A 27,554-nucleotide genomic window follows, 5' to 3' on the forward strand; every position below is an offset into this window, starting at 1 on the left:
GTCTCCCTCTCTCTCTCTGTGTCTCTTTCTGTCTGTCTCTTTCTCTCTCTCGGTCTCTCTCCCTCTCTCCCTCTCTCCATCTCTCTCTCAGTGTCTCTGTCTATGTCTCTTTCTCTCTCTCTGTCTCCGCCCATCTGTCTGCCTGTCTGTCTCTCTCCAATATCTATGTTGTTGACTGATCCTCCATTCACTTGCCTCTCATTCCTTGAATACACCTTCTCTCCTGTTGTATTAGGAACTCCTAGAAGGCAGGCAGGGTGCGAGTGTGCTATTTCTCTGGTCTCCATTCAAGATTCAACTCACATGCTGCCTTTTGCACCTTGTCTATCCCTGCTTCCCCTCACACCTTCCACATCTTCTAGATGTACCTGGTTCTTTATATGCCGCCTCTCCCCTTAGAATGTGAGCTCCTAAAGGGCGAGGACTCCTGTTTGCCTTTCTTCCTTGTATTTATACGATGCTTGTTACATTGTAAGCCTTTAAATCCATATTTGTTGACCAACTATGTATGTATCCATGCCAAATGCCAAATGTATAAAAAAGGATTTTATATATGATCTTAGAAGTGATAGAGAGCCGCTGGATTTTATTTTGTGTGTGTGTCTAAGACAGAATTTGGAGAGATACAGAGACAGAGTCAGATGGAGAGAGAGATGGAGGGAGACAGAGAAGGAGAGGGGGAGAGAGAAGAGGGGGAGAGAGAGAGACAGAGAGAGAGAGACAGAGAGAGAGAGACAGAGAGAGAGAGACAGAGAGAGGTGAAGGAAGGCAGATTATCTAACTTCCCTGGGCTTCAGTTTCTTCATCTGCAAAATGAGAAGAATGTATTACATGATCCCTCATAACTCTTGTAGCTTCAGATCTATGATATTGTGATAAACTGATTGGGATTTCTGACTCCAAAGGCTTTGCTTTCTTTTTTTTTTAATACATCCATTAGAGTCCAGTTGGATAAAAGCTTCCATCCTTCTTAAGTCTTTTAATTTATATGAACCACTCTGGGAAAACAAAAACAAAAATTCTTCATTGCTGAAGCTGTTTAATGGGAGGCTGGATGCCTTTGATTTATAAAATCCTACTCTGGGGTCTCATCATACTGTGGAAGTAGTTCTGGATTTATAGATGTTATACCAAAATACAAGGTCTACTAGATCCTACCAAACCGGAAAGGTTTAGGGTTTATTGAGAGTTTGTATATCTGTCATGCATTGACCAATCTAGCTTATTGTGGAGAGACTTGTGACCAAAGGTTTGGGAATCAGGAGTAGGATTTTATTTTATTTATATATTTATTTTTGCCAATGAAATTCATGAAGATAAGCTACTAGAATTGGGATACATCATGGTCTTCAAAGGCAGTGAAGGGAGAAACAATAAATTGAAGAATATACACATGAATAATAAATGTGCAAACTACTTGCAATTTGAATAATACATTACAATTTTTAAAGCCCTTAAGATACATTGTCATACCAATCCCATGAAGATTGTAGAGACAACTATTATTTTCATCATTTTAGAGATAAAAATGCTATTTTTCAATCCAGAGAGGCTAAGTGGCTAATAATGTAAAAGAACTAACCTTTGGCAAGCCTGGAATTTGCCCAGATTTATTATATTATTTGTTTATTATTTAATTATTCTTTTATACTACAATATGTTCCAGTTAAGAGAGTTTTTGCACCATTAGGGGAGACTTAGAAGAGGCATATCATGACTTTTGATGTTTTTCTCTAAGACTTTTCCAAAGATAAATGATTATTATTTAAGGGGATGCATGGCAGGGGGAGGTGTTTATAACTGTGATTTCATTAGTATAGGGACTTTCTAGAAAATTCTCTTAAATAATGCAGATCCATGACCTCTTTATAACTTCTAGCCTTAGAGAATTATCTAGGTCTCTATCAGAAGCTAAAATTGAACTCAGGTCTTGCTGATTCTAAAACCAGCTTTCTCTCTATTATTAACATTAACACTTCCCCTCTATGTACAGTCATAATTCAAATAAGAAAATACCTATTGAATTCCTGTTCTGGGCATTGTGCCCCTTTGGTTCACCATTATGAAATTCTTGACCTCTGAACTCCATTTGAAACAATTAAGCTTTGAATCAATTTCCCCTCTACGAGCTTTTATTACATACCACATTTCCGGGGAGACCACGGGAACCAGGGGGGCCTATTGGTCCAGGAACACCCTATCGAAGCAAAGAGAAAAGATATTCAGATACAACTCATGGCACAAATGTTTCAGTTTTGGAGAAATTTTCCACTCAAAGTAATATTGACCATTTTTTTCCTAGTACACTCTGCTAAGTGAAGGTGCCAACATCATATCTAGTCCATGTTCCTGCTCTCCATTGGACCTGAGTTGATTTTTAGGAGACAGACAATAAAATCAACCCCAAAATCCTGCATCTCTCCTCATGAGCCACTCATGACCTGCTAAACTAGGACCTTGATTACAAACCAGCTTATGATGCTAAGGCACAAGAATGTTTATTGGAATAGATCAGCCCAGTTATCCTAGAAGGGTCAGGTCAGTCAAAACAAGCTAGACTGACTAAATTTGGGCCAGCTTCCATGCAGCCATATAAGGTACCCAGAAGTGGTCATGTCCCTTAGGAATTTATGTTTTATGTATAACCCAGTGGAATTGTTTGTCAACTCCATGAGTGGGGAAGGAAGAGGGAAGGGAGACAACATAAATCATGTAACTTTTGAAACTTTAGATTTTTTTATTGGAATAAAATAATGATAAAAATTAAAAAAAGGAATTGATATATATTTTTAGTTGGTTACTACTGATAGTATTAAGTATTGGAAGAAAGATGGCACCCTTCCTTATGCTGGCAAAAAAGAAACAATCCAACTCTCAGGGATAGCCTGCTGGTGGTGTTACTGAGTCAAAGGCTGTCCAAGGAGTATATCACAGCAGTCAGAAAAAGAAAAAGTACTAATAAATACAATGATCAGAAATATTTACCAAAGCTGGGGACATGTGTATGTATACTGTCTTTTGTATTGACATTAAAGTTATTTCTGGGGGAGACAGGAAACTCTCATTCCCCTTTAGATTGACCTCTGGTGACCAATAAAAAGCAAATTAGCAAAAACAGCCAATGCATGGAGTGCATTTGGAAATGCAAATAACATTCTACTTTGGGAGTATCTCTGTTCTCAGCTGTGAAGAGTTAGTTCTGTTTTGTTTTCTGTTGGGGACTTCCACTGGTCTTTCAATCAATCAAAACATGGCTACCTTTTAGTGATTTTTTTTAAATTATGATCTTATAGTTGTGAATATTTTTCATTCTGTTTCTCATTTGGCATCATTTTGTATAATTCTTATTATATTCTCCCAAAGTTCATATATATATATATATACATATATATATAACTTCTTACTGGACAATATCATTTTTATAATACAGTTTTTGTTTCAGTCAATCTCAATGAGTACTCACTTGGTTTTCAGTTTTTTGATATTATAGTACATTATATGTTGGATACTTAAGCCCATTTTCTTTGGAGCATATGCCCAATAGCAACATGACTAAGCCAACAAATATAGACAGTTTATGAATTTTTCTTGTATAATTTCAAACTGATAGTAGGACTAGTTGGAGTAATTCAGAGCTCTATCAAGAGACCCTTAGTACACCTGTTTTCCCATAGCAATTTTAACACTGAATGTTCCTGTTTTTATTGTTTCTGCTCATTTGCAATTCTCAGAGTGGTTTTTACTTTGCATTTCTCTTACTTTTAGTGATTTAAAGTAAAGTTTCACATTCAGTTTGAAAATCTTTCAAAGATTGTTTGCTTCTATAGTTTGACCACTGGGAAATCCAATGATCTGTTGGGAAATGTTTAAAAAAACTTGGTACATGGATGTAATAGAATAAAAGTAGAATGTTACCACACATTAAGAAATAAGAAGAATTTAGAGAAATATGAGGCATATATACTATTGTAAAATGAAGGAAGCAGAGCCCATAAAATGACACAATGAGGGCAATGTAGAAAGAGAAATAAAATAAAACTGAGCATAGAGTTATTATAATGATGAAGATTGGTCCCAGAGATGAGGTGAGAAAATGTACCTCTTTCCATTCATTGCAGTAGTAGGGGACTCTGGTTGAGACTCATTACCAATGCTATCCTACACAGCTGATGTGTTTACTGGTTTTACTGAAACTTTTTTTCCTTTTGGTTTCTTTAAACATTTTTTGTCACAAAGGATGGTTTGCAAGGTGGAAAAGGATGGCTGATGTATTTAGAAATAACTTTAATGTAAAAATAAAAGGTAAATACCAAGACATTTCTTTTATGATAAATGGTCTATGCTAATATTCTTTAATTTTATTTTTTGAGGAATATGGGACCGTGTGTGTGTGTGTGTGTGTGTGTGTGTGTGTGTGTGTGTGTGTGTGTGTCCCTACAAATNTGTGTGTGTGTGTGTGTGTGTGTGTGTGTGTGTGTGTGTGTGTGTGTTTCTCCCTACAAATCAAGTAGCATGAGAAATAGTTGGGAATCTGAAGCCAGGATACCTTTAGGGGATCAGACCAACAATATCCACCATGGAGCTAGCCAAGCAGGTCCCAGTACTTGGGGAAATTCAATAGCATAAATGCAGTTTTGGGAAGTCCATAGGATTTAGAGTTGGTAGGGTCCTTAGAGATCATTTCATCCAACCTCCTTCATTTTACAGATGAAAACACTAAGGCCCAGTGAGAAAAAATACATTATTCAAGGTCACAAGGCCATACCATCTAGTATGAGCAATAGCAATGTCCAATTTGGTTTGCTCTAGAAGTCCTTGGAGCTCTGAGTGTGTTTTAAGTTTATCTCACTCAACTAGAGATAAGAGGCCATTGCTGACTCTGATACCCTTGGATTATGAAAGAGCATTATGGAGCAGAGTGCTTTGCTGCTCTGAGTAGCAAATCACATTTTTATCCTTTTACACTTAATTCTGCTGTGAAACAATTAATGACTCAGATCCTTTCTCCTGTGTTGTAAAGGTCTGCTATATATTTCCCAGGAAAGCAGCATAGCACATTGGAAAAAACCACAAATAAATATTGTATTTGTACCCACAAGGTCTGATATTTATGCCAGTTATACCTTGATTAAGCCACTAATACTTCCCTGAATCCCAGCTTTCCTTTCTGTTCAATGAGAGAACTGACCAAGATATTTTCGTGGTCTCTTGAAGCTTGGAATCCTATAATTTGGGGGGCCAGACTCTTGGGCCTTGACCTATAGGTTTTATAGATTCGATCTTTTACATTCCTTAGAAGAATATTGTTAACCTGTGAGGTTCTACTTTTCTCTATGAGTGTGGAAGACTTTGAAGATAAGTCCTGCATTGGTCAATTTACTAGGAACGAGGAGCGATTGATGAGAGTTCTCTTTGCCTCTTTCAAAGAATTGTGTTAGAGACTGAGTATTCTTGTATGAAGTGAGGAAGGAATCTAGAAGTGGGTCCATAGTAGATTGTCTCATGCCCCTTGTCTTAGAAGTTACCATTGAAGTGGTGTTTGGGGGAGGTAGAAGATCAGTGAAAATGGGCAGTATTGGCTTGGCACACCTGAAGGACCAATTCTAAATTCAGAAGCTGAAGAAAGAATACTGCCCAGGGTTTCTATACCGAGTACTTTTTTTAATCAAGATTTTGAATGAGATATATTTTTTGAGAGGAGGCCAATAAGGGAATTTGTTTTGCTTGACTATAAATACTTGTTAAAACAGATTTATTTTTCTCCTTTTTTATATTTTTTGTGGGGAGGGGTTTGAGAGAGAAAATCAATGCTTACCAATTAAAACATGTTAAAAAACGTTTTTTAATTTTGTGAGTAAAGTAAGATTTTACTTCATTCTTTTGAGATGATTATTGCCATCCTTAGAACTGACTCTAGTCTAATGGATTTGCCCACTTTTATTAAAATATTGGTTTGTCATATTCTGACCCTCGAGATAGTGATAAGTCTCTTAGTCAACAATCACTTGCTACTCCCTTCATATATTCTGAGCCCAAATCTGACCCAGGACAATAGTCAGACTTCTCAACCAGTAGCTCTACCTCAATCTTTACCTGTGGGCTGGAGATGAAATGATTTGGACAAAGAATTGTATGATCTCAGAGTCACAAAAGATCTCAGAGGCTAACTAATATTATCTGTATTTTAACAGGAATCCAGTCTCAACTTGAAGACCTCCAGTGAAGAAGAATCCATTATCTTCCAAGGCAGGTCCTTCTTCCAATTTAGCATTGCTGTATTTATTAGGAATGGTTTGTTTTGGGGAGGGGAAGGCTTGTTATCATTGTTCTTTTTTTATATGCCACCTATATCTGCCTCTCTGATTTCTGCCAACTTTTCCTAGTTCTGCCTTCCAGGATAAGCAGAATAAGTCTATTCTTTCCTCCACATAGATATCTTTCAATTGCTTAAACACAGATCTCTTGTCCTTACTCTTTTCTTTTTCCCAGGATAAATATCCTTAGTTTCTTTGACAAATACTTCTATCATATGACATTCAGGTTGATCTCCATTCTGGTTGATCTCTTCTGGACATGATCCAATTTATGTGTCATTCAAATATGTCACACCCAGAACTGAACATAATAATCTAGATGACATCGGGAAGGTTGGATGGAGCAGAATACAGTAGTACTGCCACCTGTCTTATTCCAAACATTGACTCTTTAACTTAATGCAGCCCCAGATCTCATTAGCTTTTTGGACTTCCAAGGAACATCACTGATTTATATGGAGACTACAGTCCACCCAATCCTTTAAATCTTTTTTTTTTTTATTAAACCCTTACCTTCCATCTTAGAATCAATACTGTGTACTGGTTCCAAGGCAGAAGAGAGATAAGGGTAGGCAATGGGGGTCAAGTGACTTGCCCAGGGACAGACAGCTGGGAAGTGTCTGAGGCCAGATTTGAATCTAGGACCTCCAGTCTCTAGGCCTGGTTCTCACTCCACTGAGCTACCCAGCTGCCCCCCCCCTTTAAATTTTTTTTACAGGAACCATTGTCTAATCAGACCTCTTCTAGTAGTAGCTGTTGATAGGAACTACCCTCTTGAAAGTGTGAGTATATCTCACATGGTTTGTTGGATCTATCAATAAAGGGGGCAAGCTCTGAAGATAAAGAATTCCAGTACTTTCTCTTCCAAGACAATTAACTTATTGAGAATTTCCCTTTGATTAAAAGCTCTAAGCATCTGTTTTGTGCACTAATACTACTTGGCACATGCTAGGATGAGAAGGCAGGTAGAAAGATGCATCCCTTTGTGCTGATTTAACAAAACACATCTTTAATCAACCATAAGGACAAAGAACCCAACTGAGATTTTTTAAAAAGCCTAGCCTCATATTATGCATCTTTACTTTTTGGACAACTAAGGAAGAGAGCAGCCCCGTCTTTGCTTTGCCTAGACCAGAAAGGACTATGGTAGTGATAGAGAATCTATAATGAAAGAAATCTGTGTGACCAACTCTTTAAAATTTTAACATGAAGTAATGAATGGATTGGTTTGTAATGAATGAAGGGTCTGAGATTCTGCTCAATCCTAAGCAGTTCAATAAGTGTCTTTGTTTACTCATCACGTCCTCCCCTACAGAATTAGCCCAAGAACCAAAATCTGCAATGCAGCTGCTGGTGCATCCCGTCTGCTGTGTGCCCTGTGAAGGAGACACGTCAGAGAGGCAATTACTCACAGTGTTTCCAGCCGCTCCAGGTCCCCCTCGGGCTCCTTCTGGGCCTTGAGCACCCTAGAGAGGAACAAAGGGACACAAGGAAATTAGGAACTGCTGAACTCAGCCTAACATCTGGGGTCTCAGACAGAGAGCTGCTCTACTCAATTAAATGAGGTGTTGAAAGGCAAAAGTTATATGTTGGAGGAGGGGGAAGCATCAGAGGAAAGCATGGGTTCATAGACTGTTCGAACCAGAAGGTGTTCAAGGAGCAAGTACTTTAAATATTAGAGCAGAGACTCAAGGAATACAGAGAAAAGAATGTTAACATGGCAAGGATTTAAGAAAATACAGCATGGAATGTTAGCTTATAGACTATTAAATAGGAAAGAGCATATGTAGTGTTTTCTAGTCTCATACCTCTGCAATTATAAATGAGAAAGCAAAGAGTAGGGGAACTGTCCAAGAGGAGGTAGTTCTAAACTGAGTCTGGTCTAAAACCCCAGACTTCCAGCTTGCCATTCTTTCCACCACAAGAAGAAAGATTTTGAAGCAAAATTAGTTTTTACCTTGAGAAGCACACTTCTTCTGTCAATGTATCACATGAAATTCTTTTGGGTGAACTCAGACTCTAAACTCTTTAAAGTCAAACAATTTGGGGAGTATACGCCAGAAATTTAATTTCCTCCCTCCTTACTGGCTGATTGGCATACAATGGTCTAAAAGATGATTGTGCTCTGTTACAGCTGTATGCTTGATCACTTCTAATTTTTAGAATTCATATACTTAATTCATATACTAGCCTTAAAGAGTTTTGATTTGAGCACTAAAATTTCACCTAAGAGTTCATGTTCATAGTGTTTTAGTATGTTTAATTTGAATGGGCTGTTAAGGAGAAGTGAATAAGCATTTATATAACGCCAAACACTTCTAAATGCTTTCTACAAATATAATCTCAAATGATTTTCGTAATATCCCCGGGATGTAGGTGCTTTTGCTTTTTGTTGCCATTTTACAGTTAAGGAAACTGAGGAAGGCAGCGGTTAGGTCACTTACTCAGGGTCACACAGCTGGTGAATGTCTGAAGCAGAACCTAAATGAGTATCTTCCTGATACCAAGTAAAGTGCCTCATCCACTGCATATCAACCTGCCTGAAATGTAAACTATCAAAGCTGAAAAAGACCCTAAGACATAGACTATTAAGGTACAGAATACCAGAGAAATCATCTATCACATCTAATCTCAATTTTAAAAAAAAAATGATGAAACACAAGCCCAAATACAAGGGCAAATGATTTATCCAAGGTCATAAAAATAAGGCAACTGAGGTCTAATGGATCTGACACAGATCTCATATGAAGGGAGCCCTACTTCCTATGCAAGCCCAAATCACAAGACAAAATCTATATTTACATACAAGTGCTGTATAGTTTCCAGCTTATTAAAATGATAGCCTTGATGCAAACAATATCTTATAGGGAGCTGAGTACTGGATTTAGAGTCTAAAATATGGTTCAGAATCCTGGTTCTGTAATTACTTGAATAACTTTTGTTTTTAAACTCTTACCTTATATCTTAGAATCAAATCTGTGTATTGGTTCCAAGTCAGAAGAGTGATAACAGTAGTTAATGACTTGCTCAATATCATCACACAGCTAGGAAATATCTGAGACCAGATTTGAACTCAGGACTTCCCATCTTTCAAATCTGTCTGATTTGACTGTCAATCCTGAGCCACCTCGCTGCTGCTCCCTATCTGAGTAACTTCAAAGAAGATAATTTAACTGTCTGGGCTTCATCTTCCTAATGCTTTAAACAGGGAGCCATATAGAGGATTATATCATCTTTCAGGTCGCTTCCTAAATTCGGTATCCTAAAATTCTCTTTGGTTGCAACGTTCTAAGATCCCTTCTAATTCTAATCTTTAGTTTCTAAGGTCCTCTACTTTAATGTTCTGTTGATTTGCCTGAGGATGCACAGCTAAGCAGAGCAGAGATGAGAATGGAATCAATATTATTACTGCGAAAAGATTCCAGGTTGCTCTTCCACTTGACCAAGGAGAATATGAATTATTCATCGAATTTGAGGTATAAGTATGACCACAAGTTTTTGAATGGATTTTGGGCAAATATTATAAAGGGCAAAATTCAGAATGCTAAAACTGTGCCCTCATGCTCAATCAATTAAGCCCCACTCAGAAGATTAATAACCAGATTGTGAATGCCAGCATGTGAAACATTTTAATTGTTTATGCTTAATGGTTTAGAAGCAGGCTTGAGTGAGTTATACTTAATGACAGTTATTAAGTCCACAAAGTGTGTTATTTTATCCCCTTATGTCCTTCATTCCTGTTCTACCTAACCCCATCATAGAAATTAAATGAGCGTTTCAGTCAACTCGCGATTATCGATGTGTGGGCTATCTACTGTGAATTGTCTGCAGCAAATTTTTCATCTCATTTTGTTACCTCTTCCACATCTAGATCACCTTTCCCACTCATTATTCAGAAAGTGGAAACTAACTTTCACACGAATTAATGTAACACAGAATTAGGAAAGTAAATTAGCAGGAGTGGGATGGGATATTTGAAAGTTAATCACAGAAACTGGACATTTCATTGTTCTCACACCAAAAACAATGACATGAAATATTAACTGGATAGAGTCGAGGTGTGTACATGAGGTACATGAAAATGTTTTCAAAAGCATAGATCACCAATAATAATATGAATAAACATATTTTATCATATTTGGAGGCATGTAACACACTTTGCATTCATTTGAGCCTTATTAACATCCCTGTGGAGTACTTACTATAAGCATTTTACAGATGGGGAAACAGAGGTAAAGGATAGTAAAGATATTTATTCATGTTCACAAATCTAGCATGAGGGCAGAATCATGTTTTCCCGATGTGTTATAAGGGATCAAAATGCAGCATTGAATTACTAAATGCTAGAACTGGAAGAAACAGCAAAGATCATGTAGCCTAATCTCCTCAAATGAGGAAACTGAGGTCCAAAGATTTATTCAAGATCATATGGCAGAGCATTGGATTTTAGTGCCAGAAGAGACATTAGAAATCATTCAGCTCAACCTCTTCGTTTTACTGAGGCTAAGTGAGGTTAAATGCTTAGACTTCGTTAGCTACCAAACCATGATTGGAAGACAGAACCTGAGGTCCTCTGACTATGCTAGTTTAACAACTGACTTTTCAGAAAAAAAATATTATATACATGTTATACATAAAAATAATTTATACATGATATACATTGATTTTAATCTGAATTATTAATATTTCCTCTATCACTTTCTTAAGTCTGGACAATTAAAAATAAATAAATAAAGTCTTGACTTGTAGTTTTTGCTGATTTCCCAGACGTAAATGCTCACCCTAAAAATTTGAAAATAAGCTCTTGAAAGCTAGTTCAAGCTGGCTCCAGCACATTCTTGACCATCCCTAAATATCTCTTGAGTTTGACAAATCTGTGGTTGTTTTCCATTTATAGGGAAGTGTTTGTTAATGTTTATAAGATATATAAACATAGGACATGCAAATTGGTACTAGAAAAATGGAAAAGGGTATCTATTGCTTTTTACTGTAAAGCCAAGACCTACTGAAAATAGAGTATAACAATTTCACTTACCGGGGGTCCTGGAGGTCCTCTTGGTCCCACTTCACCTTGAAAACCACGTGGTCCCTAAAATCAATCAAAGGATCATGGAATCATCTAATCCAAGAATTACAAAAGAAAAGTCTTCTATGACTTCTGAGACTCAAAGATCTTTTTGGGCAATCCTTACTCAAAGTAGGAATCTCATCTAAAATGAATGTTCTTTAATCTCAGCTTGATGATGTCCAGTGATGGTGATTTTTACTGCATTATGAGGCAACCTATTCCACTTTTGGACAACTCTAATTGTTTTCCTGATGTCTTATAAATTGTTGGGAGGTTGTAACTTAGTCTGAACCAAAATATTGCTCTGTAAATTTCAACCTACCTTGTTGCCTGATGGTCAAGCAAAATAACCAATCCTTCTTCATGACAATATTTCAGATTTAAAGATGGGGATTTTTATCCCCACTAGGTTTCATCTTCATTATAAAGGCAAAAAATTTTTTTCAATAATTCCTTCTATTCACTTTCCTTTGAATGTGTTCTAACTAACCCATTTTTTAATTAAGTGGAAGAAAGACTATTTTTACCCTGTTTGGCCCCCTGGAGAAGAAACAGGACCAATTGGTAGAAGGAAAGTAACAAATATGTATGAAGCACATATTATGTATCTTATAAATATTGCCTCATTAATACTCACATGACTGGTTGTGGGGGGAGTAGATGCTATTATTATCTGTACTTCACAGTTGAAGAAATTGAGCAAAAATAGGCTAAATAATTTGCACAGGTTCACACACCTACTAAATGTTTGAGGTCAGATTAAAATTAAGCTTTTCCTGACTCTAAATCCAGTACTCTAGCAATGAACCTCCTAGCTGCTCCCTCCAGAAGTCATGGAAAACTAAATTTCAACTTAATTTAGGTTAAAAGTCCTAAATTATTAGAATTGCTCAGAAGTGGCATAGGCTACCTTAGGAGGCAGGGGACTGATTATCCATCATGGCAGTGTTGAGTGGGAACACTATCTCCCATTTAACTTCTAGAGTCTCTGATAAAGGTTCAGAGCATCATAAGAGAATTGCATTTTTGCTAACAACATGCCTGCTGCAGGTATGACCCTTCTGTGTGGATGTTTCTCAGTGTGACAGCTGAGAACTAGCATGTTCCATGAGACAAATTGTTAAAAGGCTTCTGTAATACTCACAGGTTCCCCACTGATGCCTGGATCTCCTTTCTCTCCCTTCTGCCCAGCTTCTCCCTAGCAAGGGGCAATAAAAAGGAAGGTCATATGTGTTAGTGTCAGAGCAAATAGACTCATAAAAGGTGGATGACTTTAGTTTCAGTCTCCTAGAGAGCTATAGATAGGAGGGAGCATAAAAATTAACAAATTGAATAAAAATGCTTTCAAAACTAATATAAGTTACACTGTTGTTAAATCATTTTAGTTATGTCTGAATTCTTGACTTTTTGAGGCTTTCTTGGCAAAGATACTGGAGTAGATTGTTATTTCTTTTTCTAGATCATTTTATAGATGGGGAAACTGAGGCAGATAGGGTTTAGTCATTTGCCCAGGATCACACAGCTAGTAAGTGTCTGAAGCCAAATTTGAACTCTGGAAGAGTTACTCAAAAGTGTCTTGAGTCTCAGCAGACTCAGAATCACAGAATCAAAATCTGAGAGCCAGAAGGGATGTCAGAAGCTGTCTAATATAACTCATACCTGAAAGGAGTGCTTGATATACCATACTCCTCACAACAATATCCAAGTGGTTTTCTGATTTCTTCTTGAAGGCATTCAGTAAAGATCAATTAGCTCATTAGGTAGCCCATCCTACTTTAGGGGCAATTGTCATTGTTAGAAAGTTCCTTTTTCTTTCTTTCTTTTTTTTAAATAACAGCAACCCTAATTTTGCTTCTAACCTTTGCTTCTGGTTCTTCCCTCTGGAACCAAATAGAAGAAGTCTAATCCTTTTATAGGAGAGATTTTCAAATAATTTAAGAGAACTATTATGTTCGGCAAGGTGTCTTCTCTTTAGATTAAACATGCTCAGGATCTTGATTTGATTCTTATGACAAGAACCCCAAACTATTCACCATCTTGGCTGTGCTCTTCTGGTTATTATATAATTTGTCAATGTATTTCTTGAACTACAATACTCAGAACTAAACACAGGACCACAAATGAAGGCTGACATGGGCTGAGTTCAATGAGTTTATCATCTCTCTATATCTGGAACCTATGCCCCTTCTTAGGGGCAGCTAGATGGCACAGTGGATAGAGTGCCAGGCCTGAAGTCAGAAAACTCATTTTCCTGAATTCAAATATGGCCTCAGACACTAGCTATGTGACCCTGGGCAATTCACTACCCTCTATTTGTCTTTGGTTCCTCATTTGTAAAACGAGCCAGAGAAGAAAATGACAAAAAACAAAAACAAAAACAAAAAACAAACAAAAAAACCCCTCCAGAATCTTTGCCATAAAAACTCCAGAAAGTTTTGGGCACAAATGAACAACAGGAACAACATGCCCCTTTTAATGCAGTCCAAGTTTACATTAGGTTTTTTGATTACTGGCTAACTTATATGAACTTGTGATTTACTAAGAACTCCAGATCTTGTTTTGTTTTAGAACTGTTGTCCAATCAAGTTTTCCCTAAACTGTCCTAGTGAAGTTTATATTTTTTTTCCTAAATGAAAGAATTTCTATTTCTCCACATTGAATTTCATCTTTTTTTCATTTTTCATTTAATTAATTAATTTAGAATATTTTTCAATGGTTCCATGATTCATGTTCTTTCCTTCCCCTTTTCTCTCCTGCCTCCCACGAGCAATGAACAATTTCACTGCGTTTTACACTTATAATTCTTCAGAAACTATTTCCATGTCATTAATATTCGCAGTAATCCTTTAACATCAAAATCCTAATCATATCCTATAGAACCATGAGATCAAGAAATTGTTTTTCTTCTGTGTTTCTACTCCCACAGTTCTTTCTCTGGATGTAGATAGCGTTCTTTTTCCTAAGTTCCTCAGAATTGTCTTGCACTGCTTCTAGTAGAGGAATCCATTACTTTCAATTGTGCCAATGTATCAACCTCTGGGTATATTGTTCTCCTGGTTCTGCTCCTTTCACTGCATCACTTCCTGGAAGTCTTTCCAGTTCACATGGAATTCTTCCAGTTCTTTATTCCTTTCAGCACAATAATATCTCATCAGCAACAGATACTACAATTTGTTCAGCCATTCCCCAATCGATGGGCACCCCTTCTTCTTCTAGTTTTTTGCCACCACAAAGAGCATAGTTATAAATATTTTTGTACATGTTTTTTTCTTTACTATCTCTTCGAGGTACAAACCCAGCAGTGGTATGACTGAATCAAAGGGCAGACAGTCTTTTAGAACCCTTTGTGCATAATTCCAAATTACCTTCAAGAATGGTTGGATCAATTCATAACTCTACCACCAATGTACCAGTCCCACTTTTGCCACATCCCCTCCAACATTTATCATTTTCCTTTGCTGTCACATTGGGTAATCTGCTAGGTGTGAGGTGATACTGGAAAGTTGTTTTGATTTGCATTTCTCTAATTATGAGAGATTTAGAACACTTCTTCATGTGCTTATTGGTAGTTTTGAATCCTTCAACTGAAAATTGCCTATTCATGTCCCTTGACCATGTATCAATTGGGGAATGGCTTGATTTTTTTGTACAATTGATTTAGCTCCTTATAAATGTGAGAAATTAGACCTTTGTCAGAGGTTTTTAATAAAGATTTTTCCCCCAATTTGAAGCTTCCCTTCTAGTTTTATTTGCATTGATTTTGTTTGTACAAAACCTTTTTAATTTAATATAATCAAAATTATTTATTTTACATTTTGTAATATTCTCTATCTCTTGCTTGGTCTTAATGAATTTCATCTTCTAATATTCAGTAAAGTGATCTCACCTGGCATGATCCGTTGGTGCTCAGATATAACATATCTAATATAACAATAGATAACACATCTAATATGTTAGCTATTCCTGCTATTTTTGTGCCATCTGCAGATTTGATGATCATGACATCTCTTGTTTTATCCAAGTCATTAAGAAAACAGGGACAAGCCCTGGAGCTCCATTGGAGACAGTGCGCCATACTGACATCAACCCATGAGCAATCATTCTCGAATCCTGGCTGTCCTAGAAGTTCTGAATTGTATGATTATCCTTATCCATTTCTCCCTTTCCTTCCCAGGAATAGCATAAGCTATTTAATAAAAAATCATGCTAAAATCTGGGTGAAATATATCCACAGACTTTCATTCATCTCTTAATTTAATTATCAATTCAAAAAAGTAAATGAGATTAGGCTGGCCCTGTTGTTTTTGTTCAGTCATTTTCATTCATTTAAAATCATTGCAGCTTCATTGGGAGTTTTCTTGGCAAAGATACTAGAGTGATATGCCATTTCCTTTTTCAGCTCATCTTACAGATGAGGAAATAGAGGCAAACAGAATTAAGCAACTTGCCTAAGGACACACAACTGATACATGTCTGAGGTCAGATTGGAACTCAAGATCTTCTTTCCTCCATCCATGGTGCCCCCTAGCTGCCCCAGGTAGGTCCTTCATAATAATAGTTTCCTTTTCTATATGCTAGGCAACTTTCTCCTTATTGATTCACCCTAGAATTCCCCTAGGAATTGCAGTCTGGCTCCCTGACCTATGATTTGAAGACTATTCTCTTTCCTTTTAGATATCAGGACATTTCCTCTGTTCTTACTTTTTGTAGTAGCTCTTCTGGTTTCCATTATCTTTCTAAGATCAATGCCTATGTGTAAGGATGGGATTTGTGCAAGGGGGATGGGACAAAAGGAGCCAGAGAATGGAATTGCTAACAGTTGAGACTAGAGAGGATTCTGTGATTTTCTCCAAGGAGGAAAGAAAGGAAAGGTCTCCCAGGCAGAGGATTGGAAAAAGGGAAAAGGAGGACAACCCAGCTTGGATCCGGTCCTGAGGGCTTCCTGAGGATCTTTCTTTGGAAATTGAAAACTTGATTCTCTGATCAAAGCCATTCCATCGCATCTCACCCATCAAGACTTCAACCATCCTGTCTGCTAAGTTTGGACTCCATATTGGGAGCAATCTCTTAGTCTCTTTCTCCCATTACCCAAACTTGCTGAGAGACCCCCTTTCAGTCAAAACTTATAATTATAGAAAGGGATAGAAACAGAAGGAGAAGGGGCAGGGAAAGAAGCTTAGGAGTGGGAACCTCAAAGGTTCCCAACCAAGTGGGAAATAGAGAAGAGGGCACCCCCAAATCCCTCTGCCCTTCATCACTTTCCCCAATCCCTGATAGTGTTCCAGAGTGCCTGAGAGACAATGAGGAAGGGGGTAACCACAGTTTTGTCTGGCTGCCTCCATCTTGAAGCCGGACCACCCGCTGTGAATTTAACTGATTGGGGGGAAGTTTGTGTGAACCATGTCCTTATTCAGAATTGGATTGGGGTACCACATACCTTATCTTATAGGGAAGCTTTGCCCCCAACTCCTGTGAGGCAGCACGACCATCCAAGTCACCCAGTTTTGGGGTGACACCTCCTTAAAGTCTCCCAGTGTATATTTGGTCCCAGGGGAGAGCTGGAAGAGAGATTCACCTTATAGACTCTCTCTATCTCCCTTCTATAAAACATCCATTACAGGCTCTTTTAATTGTTACACATGGCCCCTCCATCCCATCTGCCAGCTCTTCCAGGAATGGAGGATGACATTCATCTGAGCCAAAGGACTTGGATTTATCAAAGACAACTTCCCATCCTGCTTCCTTTTCACCTATGTTTTTCCTTTGGCCTCACAGAGATATATGCCTATCTGCCAGGGTAAGCCCTCAGTTTTGTTCTGCATCTTGGGAGATAATGGGTTCCTCCTTTTTTATGAACTTTAAACAAAAACTAAATGACCATTTAAATGACTATCAAATGTGCTATAGAAGGAATGTATTTTCAGGTATAGTTTGGATTAGATGCTATACTATATTCTTTCCAAACTCTGAAATTGGTGTGTGTGTGTGTGTGTATGTGTGTGTGATAAATGACATTTATTTAGCTCTTTAAGATTCAAAAAATATTTTCTTTCAAAAATTTTTTGAGTTAAGCAGCTCTCTCTTTATTGCTCAGTTAGAAAGAATCAAAGAGAAAGGCTGAATCTCATTCCTCCCTCCATTAGTTAAAGTTGTCTATGCTCCTAACTTGGTGACCTTAGTAAGAATATAAAATTAAATGGGTGCTGGAGACAAGTCCTATTAACCAACTACTTAACGAGCTCTGAGTCAGGAAGACCTGACTTTAAATCTGGTGCCAGACAGCCATGTGACCTTGGGTATGTCATTTAATCACTGTCATCACTGTCTCAGTTTCCTCATCTTTAAAATGGGGATCATAATGACATTTACCTCCCAGAGGATCAAATGGGATAATATTTGCAAAGTACTTAGCACAGATCCTGGCACATAGTAGGTACTAAAAATGCTTGCCATGATGATGACAATGATATTAACCATCAACATTCTGACAGAGAAAAATAATCAATACAGCATCTTCTGAGAGCTTTCTAAGTGCAAAGTCTATGTGTTGTAAAGATTTGGTTAAAAAGCCTATCTTTAATAGTTCATTCATAAATTCCTGGCTATCTCTTCTCTTCCTGAAGCCTCTCTCACCAACATGAATAATTCATCTCACACTCCTCAAATGAATCCCAACTTCAGGTCAGTATGTGTTGATAGTGTGATTGGGCAGCCAAAAGAGCAATAGTGACCTTAGACTGTGATCAAAGAAGAAGAGCCCTGAAGGTGGCAAATTGATGGTCTCAGTGGATCTGAGTACTAGTCCTGGGACATCTGAAGTATTGCATCTAGTTCTGGGGAATCACATTTTTGCAATTTCATGGCGAAGTGAGAACACAGGTCTAGGGGTGAAACAAAACATAAGTGCTTGACTATAGTGCCACAAGAAAGTAGGCTGAGACTGGGGAAGAGGGTTCAGTATGGAGAGTGGGAGTGGGTTACTTTTGCTTGGCTGTGGCCTGTGGAATGAGTCTTTGGTGGAGTTGACCAGAATGGTGAGGGGACTGAAAAACACATTGTGGATGGAGGATCATTTAAAGGAATTAGAGATGTTTAGCCTGGAAAAGAGAAGATGGTATTCAAGAATTTGAAGAGCCATGATGATGAAGAGGGATGTTTTGGTTCTAGAGAGAAGAATCAGTAGCAAAAGATAGAAGTTGTAGCAACAATTAAAGTTTGTTTTCAGAAGGAAAAATTCCCAATAATTAGCATTGTTCAAAGGTGGAAGGATCTACCTCTAGGGGTGGTGGTTTTCCTCTCCTTGGTGGGAGTGTTGAAGTAGGGGCTATTCTGCCACTTATTAGGGATCTTACTATTGAGCACTAAACAGGGTTTTTGTCTATTATCTGTTGGACTACATGGCTGCTAAGATTCTTTCTGAGGTTATTCTGACTACAGGCAAATAACTTAACCTCGCAGTGTCTCCATTTTTTCACCTGTAAATTGGGATAATGATGCTTGCCCTTGAATTGTCTACCTCACAGGATTTTTATGGTGAGAATATTTTAAATGCTCTAAAGAAAAACAGAAAAATGAATTATTATTACTACTGGGTAGCCATGGGTATTTTACTTCATTTCTCTGAGTCTCAGTTTCCTACACTGTAAAAGGTGAGAGTGGCTCTGGCATATCTTCTTCCTCAAGGCTGCTGTAAAAAAAGCATTTGGACAATCTGTAAATGCTCCATAGAGCCACAGACTTCTAGAGCTGCCTGGAGGGAGCTTACAGGTCATCTAGTCTATCCTTGTACAGAAGATGAGAAAACTGAGACTCAGAGAGGTACAAAAATGTCTAATATATGTGAGTTATTAATTGTACTCAGTGCTCTCCAAGGTTGATTCCATTTCTGGAGCAGCCCATTCTATCCTTTCATACTTCCCGTATCTTTAGGTTGAAGGACCAAGATCTCAGGAAAACCAGCAACTGCTATTGCCATCTTGTGGAATGTGCAACCACTTCAGCAATACAGTGATTTGCAAAGACTGATGCCTGGAGCAGAGAGATGGTCTACTCCTATGAATGTGATTTTTCCTAATTGTTCTGCAGATTTTAAAACTCCTCTAAACCCTTCAGCATTTCCCACCTCCTCTTGACCTACAGGGACTCAGAAAATGCACACCGAAGAAGAGCATTAATGAAGTCAAACGGAATAACACTTTAGAAAATCATAAATACAAACACATGTTGCTTTGGCAACCGAGGCTGCCCCAGGGAGTATAGCTTGGTATTCTGCAATGAATCTTTTTTATAGGCACTCCTTTTTCTTTCTTCATTGTAGAGAGATTTTAATGGACAGGCAGAGCAAGCCCAGAGAAGAGCCCTTTCCACTTAGGCAAGTCATGAAGGCAATCAAATCAACTGCTAGATGTGAGGGTCCCTCACTAATGGGCCCGACCCCTATACCAAGGTCAGTCAGAGAAGGGGGGGGCACCCTGACATCCTTTACCTCTGAGAGCATTTCTCATGTTATTTCTAATAATATTCATTGTAGACACAAATGCATGAAGATTTTTAAATACCACCAGGCAAGGCTACATATGTGGGCATTAGAATGGAAGTTCCATGAGGGGCAGGGACAGCCTTGCTTTTTTATTTGCAGCCTCAACATTTAGCACCAAACCTGGCACATAGTGCTTAAGAAGTGATTTTTCATCTTTAGAGTAGCTCTCTTTGTGGTGGCAAAGAGCTGGAAGTTGAAGGGATGTCCATTAATTGGGGAATGGTTTAACGGGTCATGGCATGTTTCTATGATGAAATACTACTGTGTCATAAGAAATAACGAACAGGTTAATTTTGGGAAAAAACCTGGAAAGGCCTATATGAAATTTTGAAGAGAGAAACGAGCAGAACCAAGAGAACATTATGTACACCAATAGAAACACTGTTTGAAGAACTGATAAATAGAAATGATATAGTTTTGAACATACAAATATCTTTTTGTCAATTGATGCCTTTTAATGGGGAGGGGGAGATAACTGGGTGTTTTAATGTAACAAACAAACAAGTAAATTGATTAATTAAAAACAAAAAAATGATCTTTCAATCATAGGTTGTTAAAGATGAAAAGGCACTTAAATTTTCAATGTTAATAATAATTATAATTTATACCATACGTTAAGGTTTACAAAGCACTTTTAACGCATTATTATCTAAGCCTCTTAACAACTTAATTGGCAAGGAAACTGAAACTGGGCAAGTGGGAGGGGGATAAGGAATTTGCTTCTTTTCACACCCAATGGTTGTCATAAATAGGTCTTGAATTCAGGATTCTCCTGACACAAGGCTACAGAACTTTTCACTACATCTCAATGATGTCTTGTACTTTTTTATTCCAGCAAAGATCAGAAGGAGATATGTTAGTTTTCAGAATGTTAAAATAATACAAAAAGTTTGAGAAAGAATGTTAGGGGTTATTTATTCACCTACTACAGATATATAATTTGCCCCCAAATCACAAAGCCAAGTAAGAACTTATAAATCAAGCCTTTAATAGCCTCTTCTGATGTTGTTTCCACTGTAATATACTATGTAGCCTCTTGAAGTATTTCATGGAACTGTAGTATTGAGAGGGACATTAGAGATGGTTTAGTTTTATCACCTCATTAAAGAGATGAGGAATAATCATGCAGAATCCAAATTGGAATCAGAAGCTATCTAATCCAATCTGGCTTGGAGCAGCATGATCTAACAAACGGCCATCTAACCTTTGCCTGAATATAGAAAGAAAGAAAGCAAGAAGAAATCTATCACTCACTGTCTTAACTCATACCACCAAAAGATATTTCAAATTCTTAGGAATTTTTTTCCTAAATAAACTCTAAATTTGTCTGTCTGAAGTTTCCACCCATTGCTTCTAGTTATGTCCTTTAAAGAAGGTGTTAAACCTTCCTTTACATTTTTTTTTCTATATACATATTTATATACATGTAGTCTCCAGTACCAGAATGTCAACTCTCTGAGAAGAGGTACAGTTTCATTTTTGTCTTTGTGCCTCTAATACCTACCACAGTGTCTGGTACATAGTAGGCATTTGATAGGTGATATTATTAAAATTGTTATCCAAGAATTATCTTGGCTGTTTAGGGAGGAGGTTCTCTCTCCCTTGTTGGAAGTTTTAAAATAAAGGTTAAATAACAACTTATAAGGTGTATTCTAATTGATTTATTTTTGTAGACTTCTCTGTCTAATTTTATTATTGTCTAGACTAATTCTCTCCAAATTTTTCATGCAAACAAGACTTTATTAAATAGGTGAGTTATATCTATGTCAACCCCTTTGGCATACAGTTTACTAACTTTATCAAAAAATTAAATGAAGTTGGTCTGACATGATTTGTTCTTGAAGTCATGTTTGCATTTTGTGATCACAGCTTCGTTCTTTAGGTTTATTAACCAACCTATACTTTTTCCAGGAATTAAAGTCAAACTCATTGGCCTAAAGTTTGTGATCTCTATTTTCTTTCCTTTTTTGGAGGTGGGGCATTAATCAAGATATTTCCTTTTCCCAGTCCAGTGGCATACTGAACAATACCCACCATCTTCCAAAACTCAACAGTGGTTCAGCAATCAATTTTTTTACTACGTTGGGATACAGTTCATTTGGAACTGATAACTAACTTGTGAAGGGCAGTTAAGGAAATACTTAATATGTCACATAGTCTGCATTCCAATCTCCTATTATTAGCCATTGTTTTCTGTACTTTCTAGTTCAAAACATTGTCTGCTTGGCAGAAAAATAACAAACAAACAAGCAAAACAAGAGCTGATGAGCTGTTTTCTCTCCATAGAATATTGGAAAATAAAGTAATAAATTCTATATTAGGAAGGCCTGAGCCCAAATCTTCCCTGTAACAATGATTAGCTGCGTGAACCTGTATATCATTTAACCTCACTGTGTCTCTATTTCCTCTTCCATAAGATGAAGACCATACTTGTGGTACCTACTATACAGGATTCCTAGGAAGCTCAAATGAAGTGAGGTATATGACATAATTCTCAAACTTTAAAAATTCAGCTATTTTCATCATTGTCCTGTTTAACTTGGAGTAAGTCCTATCTTTTTGATACATTAAAATTGCTTTTAAAAACATCAGCCTGCTTTATTCTTAGCTTTTTTTCTGACACAGTTTTCAGATTATTGTCCTATAATTTTGCCTTCATCCTCAGGTATCTTCCCTTGTTTCCATCTTCTGATTATTTCTTTTTAAGAATATAGGTTTGTTGATGAGTTTGTGTGCATTCATATAAGTTTTTGTAGACAAACTAATTTGTTTTTTGCCTTGAGAATTTCATCCTGGGCATATTCCTTTTCTTTCTCAATTGACTTACCTTGTAGAATTGTAGTATTTGGGATCTTTCCTACCTAACTTTTCTCAGAACCCTTTGAAAAATGTTCTCCTAAAGCTAGGATCTATGCCAGACTACAACCATCTTTCCTTTGCTTCTTTATCACTAATTCCCAATTGTAGTCATCACTTCTTTCAAGGTTCACAACAATTCCCCACCAAAAAAAACAGTTCCATGGATAGGAATCTCCTATCTAGAAAGAAGAAAGTTGAAGACCATCTCTAACTTTTGGAGGTTGACATTACAGAAGTCCATCACTGTGTCATGCAAGCCACTCCTTATAAATGGGGGATACATATTTTGTGGCAAGTATATTGAATGTCTGATCCAGGCAAGAAGTTCTCTTTAACATTGACTAGTCACTTGCTCTGTCCAGAACACTATAGTTGTGGCCTTGGGAGTGTTATATTGAGTCTCTGGGAGCTTGAAGATCACCTTTGATTGACAAATAAGTCAGTTGGATGGAATGTTCCCAGGGAAGTCATGTGAGAGGCAGGAGGAGGGGCAGTTGAGAATCCTGAGAAGAGGTTCTGGGTCTTTGACCTGTGCTGAGGCTGGAGATCGGTGGATCCTGGTCTTGGAGTGAGAGGGTGCAAACATCTCTCTGCAAACTCTTCCTGTACTTGAGATACCGTGCCAACCTGTACCTGACTACCACCTTGGTGTCTACTGCCCCTAGATATTAGGAGTTTCATCATCTTAGTTATCTAGGTTTCCCAGGGCCCGGGAGGGATCTGGGAAGTGGGCAGGAGATGAAGAAGAGGGAGGAAAGGGTGGACATAACTCAATTGTAAGGCTGAAGATCTATTGAAGAAGAAGTCAAAGATATCCCAGCAGTTTACCTACTCTGGTTTAGTCTTGGCCAGGCTGAACCAGAGGGAAGCTACATTGATTCTTCATCTTCCAGCAGTTGAGATTTTATTAGTAACCATTAGAATAGGGTCTCCTATACCACAGTCCTTTACCCATATCCTTCATGTTTAATATAAAGTTTAAAGTACCTTCCTAAAGCAGTTTCAAAGCTTGTTTTGGTAAGGGAGAAATCACAGTCAGAATACAAGGCATTATCCTAGCTAAAGAGCCCAAATCAACATATCAATGAACCCCAGGTGGGTCCTGAAGGGATATACCTCTTAGACCTGAAGGATCCTGCCTAGGAAACTGTTATAAGGCAGAAGGGTCATCTTATTTCTCTCTGTACATCAATTTACCATCTCAAATAGATCAAGAGACCTCCAATAATTATAACAGGAGAGGCAGATGAATGAGAACTGGTCTTATGGCCTGATAGGATAAAAGCTAGTCAAATTATCAAAGGCTTTCTACAAGAAGTCTGTAATAGAAGATTGCTGTTTATTTGACATTTAGATAAGAAGAGATCACTGTTCTCACTTTAAGTAGAATAATGTCATGTGTTCCAGAGATGGTGGTCAGCCTTCATTGGTAGTGGAAATTTCTTCATTCAGGAGTTTTTTAAAACAGATGAAATTATAGGTCTAGGATCTAGTGGTTTCCAAACTTTTTTGGCCTACCGCCCCCTTTCCCAAAAAAAAATATTACTTAGCCCTCTGGAAATGATTTTTTTTTAAATTTTAATAGCAATTAATAGGAAAGATAAATGCACCTGTGGCCATCACCGCTCCCCCTGGATTGCTGCAGCACCCACCAGGCGGCGGTAGCGCCCACTTTGGGAATCACTGGTCATGAACTAAAGTCTGGGTATACAATGAAAAAGGAAAAGCAACTCCTGCCCTTAAGGAGCTTACATCTAGTGGAGGAGTCATCATGTACATCAGCAGATATCTAAAAAATTCATACAAAATAACCTTAGAAGGAATGGCACTAATAACTAAGAGGAAAGGAAAAATCTTTTACCAAAAGTGGTATTGGATTTGAGTCCTAAAGGAAGCCAGGGATCCTAAGAGGTGGAGGTAAGAAGAGTTCTCCTCACTAGAAGATTTCAAGGAAAGTTTGGAGGATCTGTTTTGCTAGAGGTGACTCTTATTCATACTTGGATTAAAGTGGGTATACCCTAAGGTCCTTTCCGACTTTGATTTTCTATGAATCCCAGTTTTGCTCCTTCTACTCATCAGACCTTGGAAAAGTCATTCTCTGGGTCCCATTGCTTCCAACATGAAAATAAAGTCTAAGATATACTGTTCTTTTATTAAAGAAATCTTATTTCCCTTTAGGCTTTTTTGATCCCTAGATTTTTTTTGTTTCATTTCCAAAGTCATTTCACTTTGCCACAACCACACAGGAAAAAGTTCCATCAGTTCTGCATGTTACTGTCTGTCAATCTGTCTATAGCCACCCTAAGTACTTTATCCCGCAGTCTCATTTTCAACCACTGTCAGGGTGACAACAAATCACACATCTCTCTCTACCTCTCAAATGCTCAGAAAATGGTTCAGGAAGCCAGATGCAATCTAAAGCCTCTCCCCAAAGTCCAGGAGAAAAGAAAGGTAAAGGTACCATTCCAGGATTGTCAAAGAATCACTATAAATCAACATAGTTTACTTACCGGGATGTGGGGATGTGGAGTAAACAAAGATGTCTGAAATCAAAATAAAACGAGAGAGAAAGAGAAATAACTTATTAACAAAAATCATTTACTTATTTCATTTTTAATATTAGATTCTCTGATTCTTATAACAATCCTCTAGGGGAGGAAAATGAAATTCTAGGAAGAAAGAAAGATATATATTTGAATCCATGACCTCCTGCCTTTAAGACTGGCTCTCAATCCAATGAGCCACCCAGCTATAACCTCAAATGTATATATTTGTAAATACATAGGCCTATAGAAGATTAATTGAAGATATATATATATATATGTTTCTAGGTATACATATATAGGGATATATAGATGATATAGATAAATCTATCTATAGATATTTTAGATAAATAACTGGAAGAATATAGATATATGAAGATATCTATACATAGAGATGGATAGATACAAATATATAGATATGGATATGTGTGTATTTAGATAGCTATATACATACATATATATGCATATTTATAAAGATGTGGTTATAGATAAAAAGATACATAACAGATATTAGAGACAAAAATCAACCTATGATCTCCCAATGGCATATTCAGAATTCTTCAATTATATCCTTGGCTTATAGTAATGTCTTGTCTAAATTATGTTGCTCCTCAAGCTCCCAGGTTGGGGTCTGAACATATCTGGTCCATAACAAATTGTGGTCTAATGAATCAAGATATCTTTGATTCTAATTTAATTCATGGAAGTGGAAAGAATACAGAGTTTCAAGAAATGTTTGTTGAACTGACTTCCTTTGATCCTATGGTACATCCCCAACCCAGAGAGGCAAAGATGATTCAGGAAGCAATAAAATGCCCCAGGCTTAATGTCCACAACCTTGGGTCTGTGCCCCTTCTTTACTATTGCTCTCAATGTATAAACTTCACCAATGTATTTAATCTCTTTGAAATTCATTTCTTCATTCACCAAATGGGGAAAATAATGATTACATAATGAATATTTACATCAGCTACCCAGATGTGGTCCATACAAATTAGAAGTCATCAAGTGACTGAATATCAAGATATCTGTAAGAAGAGAGTCACTTGTGTCATAAAAAAAATGTGGATTTTATAACTATCTCTCTTTTTTCCCTTCTAAAAAAAAGATGATTTAGGAACTATAAAAAAACTACCAATTTATGTATATGATTTTTTTTACCATTACAAAATCTTCGTGAGATGAATTGATACATGTAGACAGGATATCTTTGATCTGGTTTTATGAAAAATTATGATATGCTTTTATGAATGATACTCAATAGTAAACCATATTTTTTATAGTCACACATTTGTCTAAAAGATTCAGATGTTCTATGGCTCCAGGGGGCTTAATTTTGATCATTATAAAAAACAAAAAAACAAAAATATGTGAACCAAGAGTACACAATGTTACTTTAACCACTCTCTTCCAATAAAGCACTTAGCATGATTTTTTGAAAGATACTACAGAATGTTTTTAGTCAACCCTATAATTATCAGCATTAAGCAAAGGCTAAAATAGGGTAGTGTGACTATCCATGAAGATGTCCAGTTCAAAAGGAAGAGAAATTCCTTATAGAAAGTGAGATCCTCCAGATACTAATATTTGAGGATATTATTGTCCTAATCTCATCACTTTGCTAATTATATCAAGCCCTGGAACACTGAGAAGCATTCTAAATGAGAACCACAGTGCCTCAAAAGATATTTGACCTAAAACCTATGCACATGGAAAATCAAGTGGATGAAGAATGCCTTTTGCATAAGTACAGCTCATAGAACTTGCCCGTCACTACATATATTTTGGACAAACTGTGAATTGATAATAAATAAGGCCAAAATTGAATAGGAGGGAAATACCAAGCTGACTGCTTTTAAGAAACTTCATAGTGCTTTTAGTGACCCCAAGCTAGCTTTGAAGTTAGGAAATATGGGTTGAAAGTCTATCTCTGATGCATACATAGCTGTAATCTTGGACAAGTCATTTAACCTATGTGGTCTAAGTTTCCTCATCTATAAAGTAAAGGGTTTGGATTAGATTGACTCAGAGGCTCCTTCCAACTCCACATGTATGATTCTGCAATATGAATTTTCTTTTTGAACCAAAAGTGTATTTATTTTAACACTTATAGTAATCCAGGGGTGCTATATGGCTGTGAAACATGGAATACCACAGAAAATGTAGTTTATATTAATAATTAAAGGTGCTCATCTCCAAAAGAAAAAGGGAAAAATGTATGAAGGCATGAA

At 37.2% G+C, this 27,554-nt stretch overlaps 1 protein-coding gene across 1 annotated transcript in view; it reads right to left on the reverse strand.

The window, feature by feature from the left end:
* COL22A1 (collagen type XXII alpha 1 chain) overlaps positions 1-27,554 on the reverse strand; it is a 506,948-nt gene that overhangs the window by 119,181 nt on the left and 360,213 nt on the right. Inside the window, exons 31-35 of the mRNA XM_044684460.1 lie at positions 25,291-25,323; positions 12,527-12,580; positions 11,350-11,403; positions 7,727-7,780; positions 2,144-2,197 (exon numbers count right to left, since the gene is read on the reverse strand). Of these exons, the coding sequence (XP_044540395.1) occupies positions 2,144-2,197; positions 7,727-7,780; positions 11,350-11,403; positions 12,527-12,580; positions 25,291-25,323 (249 nt within the window). The remainder of the gene's footprint in view (positions 1-2,143; positions 2,198-7,726; positions 7,781-11,349; positions 11,404-12,526; positions 12,581-25,290; positions 25,324-27,554) is intronic.

Source organism: Gracilinanus agilis, chromosome 1 (genome assembly GCF_016433145.1).
Source record: "Gracilinanus agilis isolate LMUSP501 chromosome 1, AgileGrace, whole genome shotgun sequence".
In the NCBI taxonomy this organism is placed as follows: Eukaryota; Metazoa; Chordata; class Mammalia; order Didelphimorphia; family Didelphidae; genus Gracilinanus; species Gracilinanus agilis.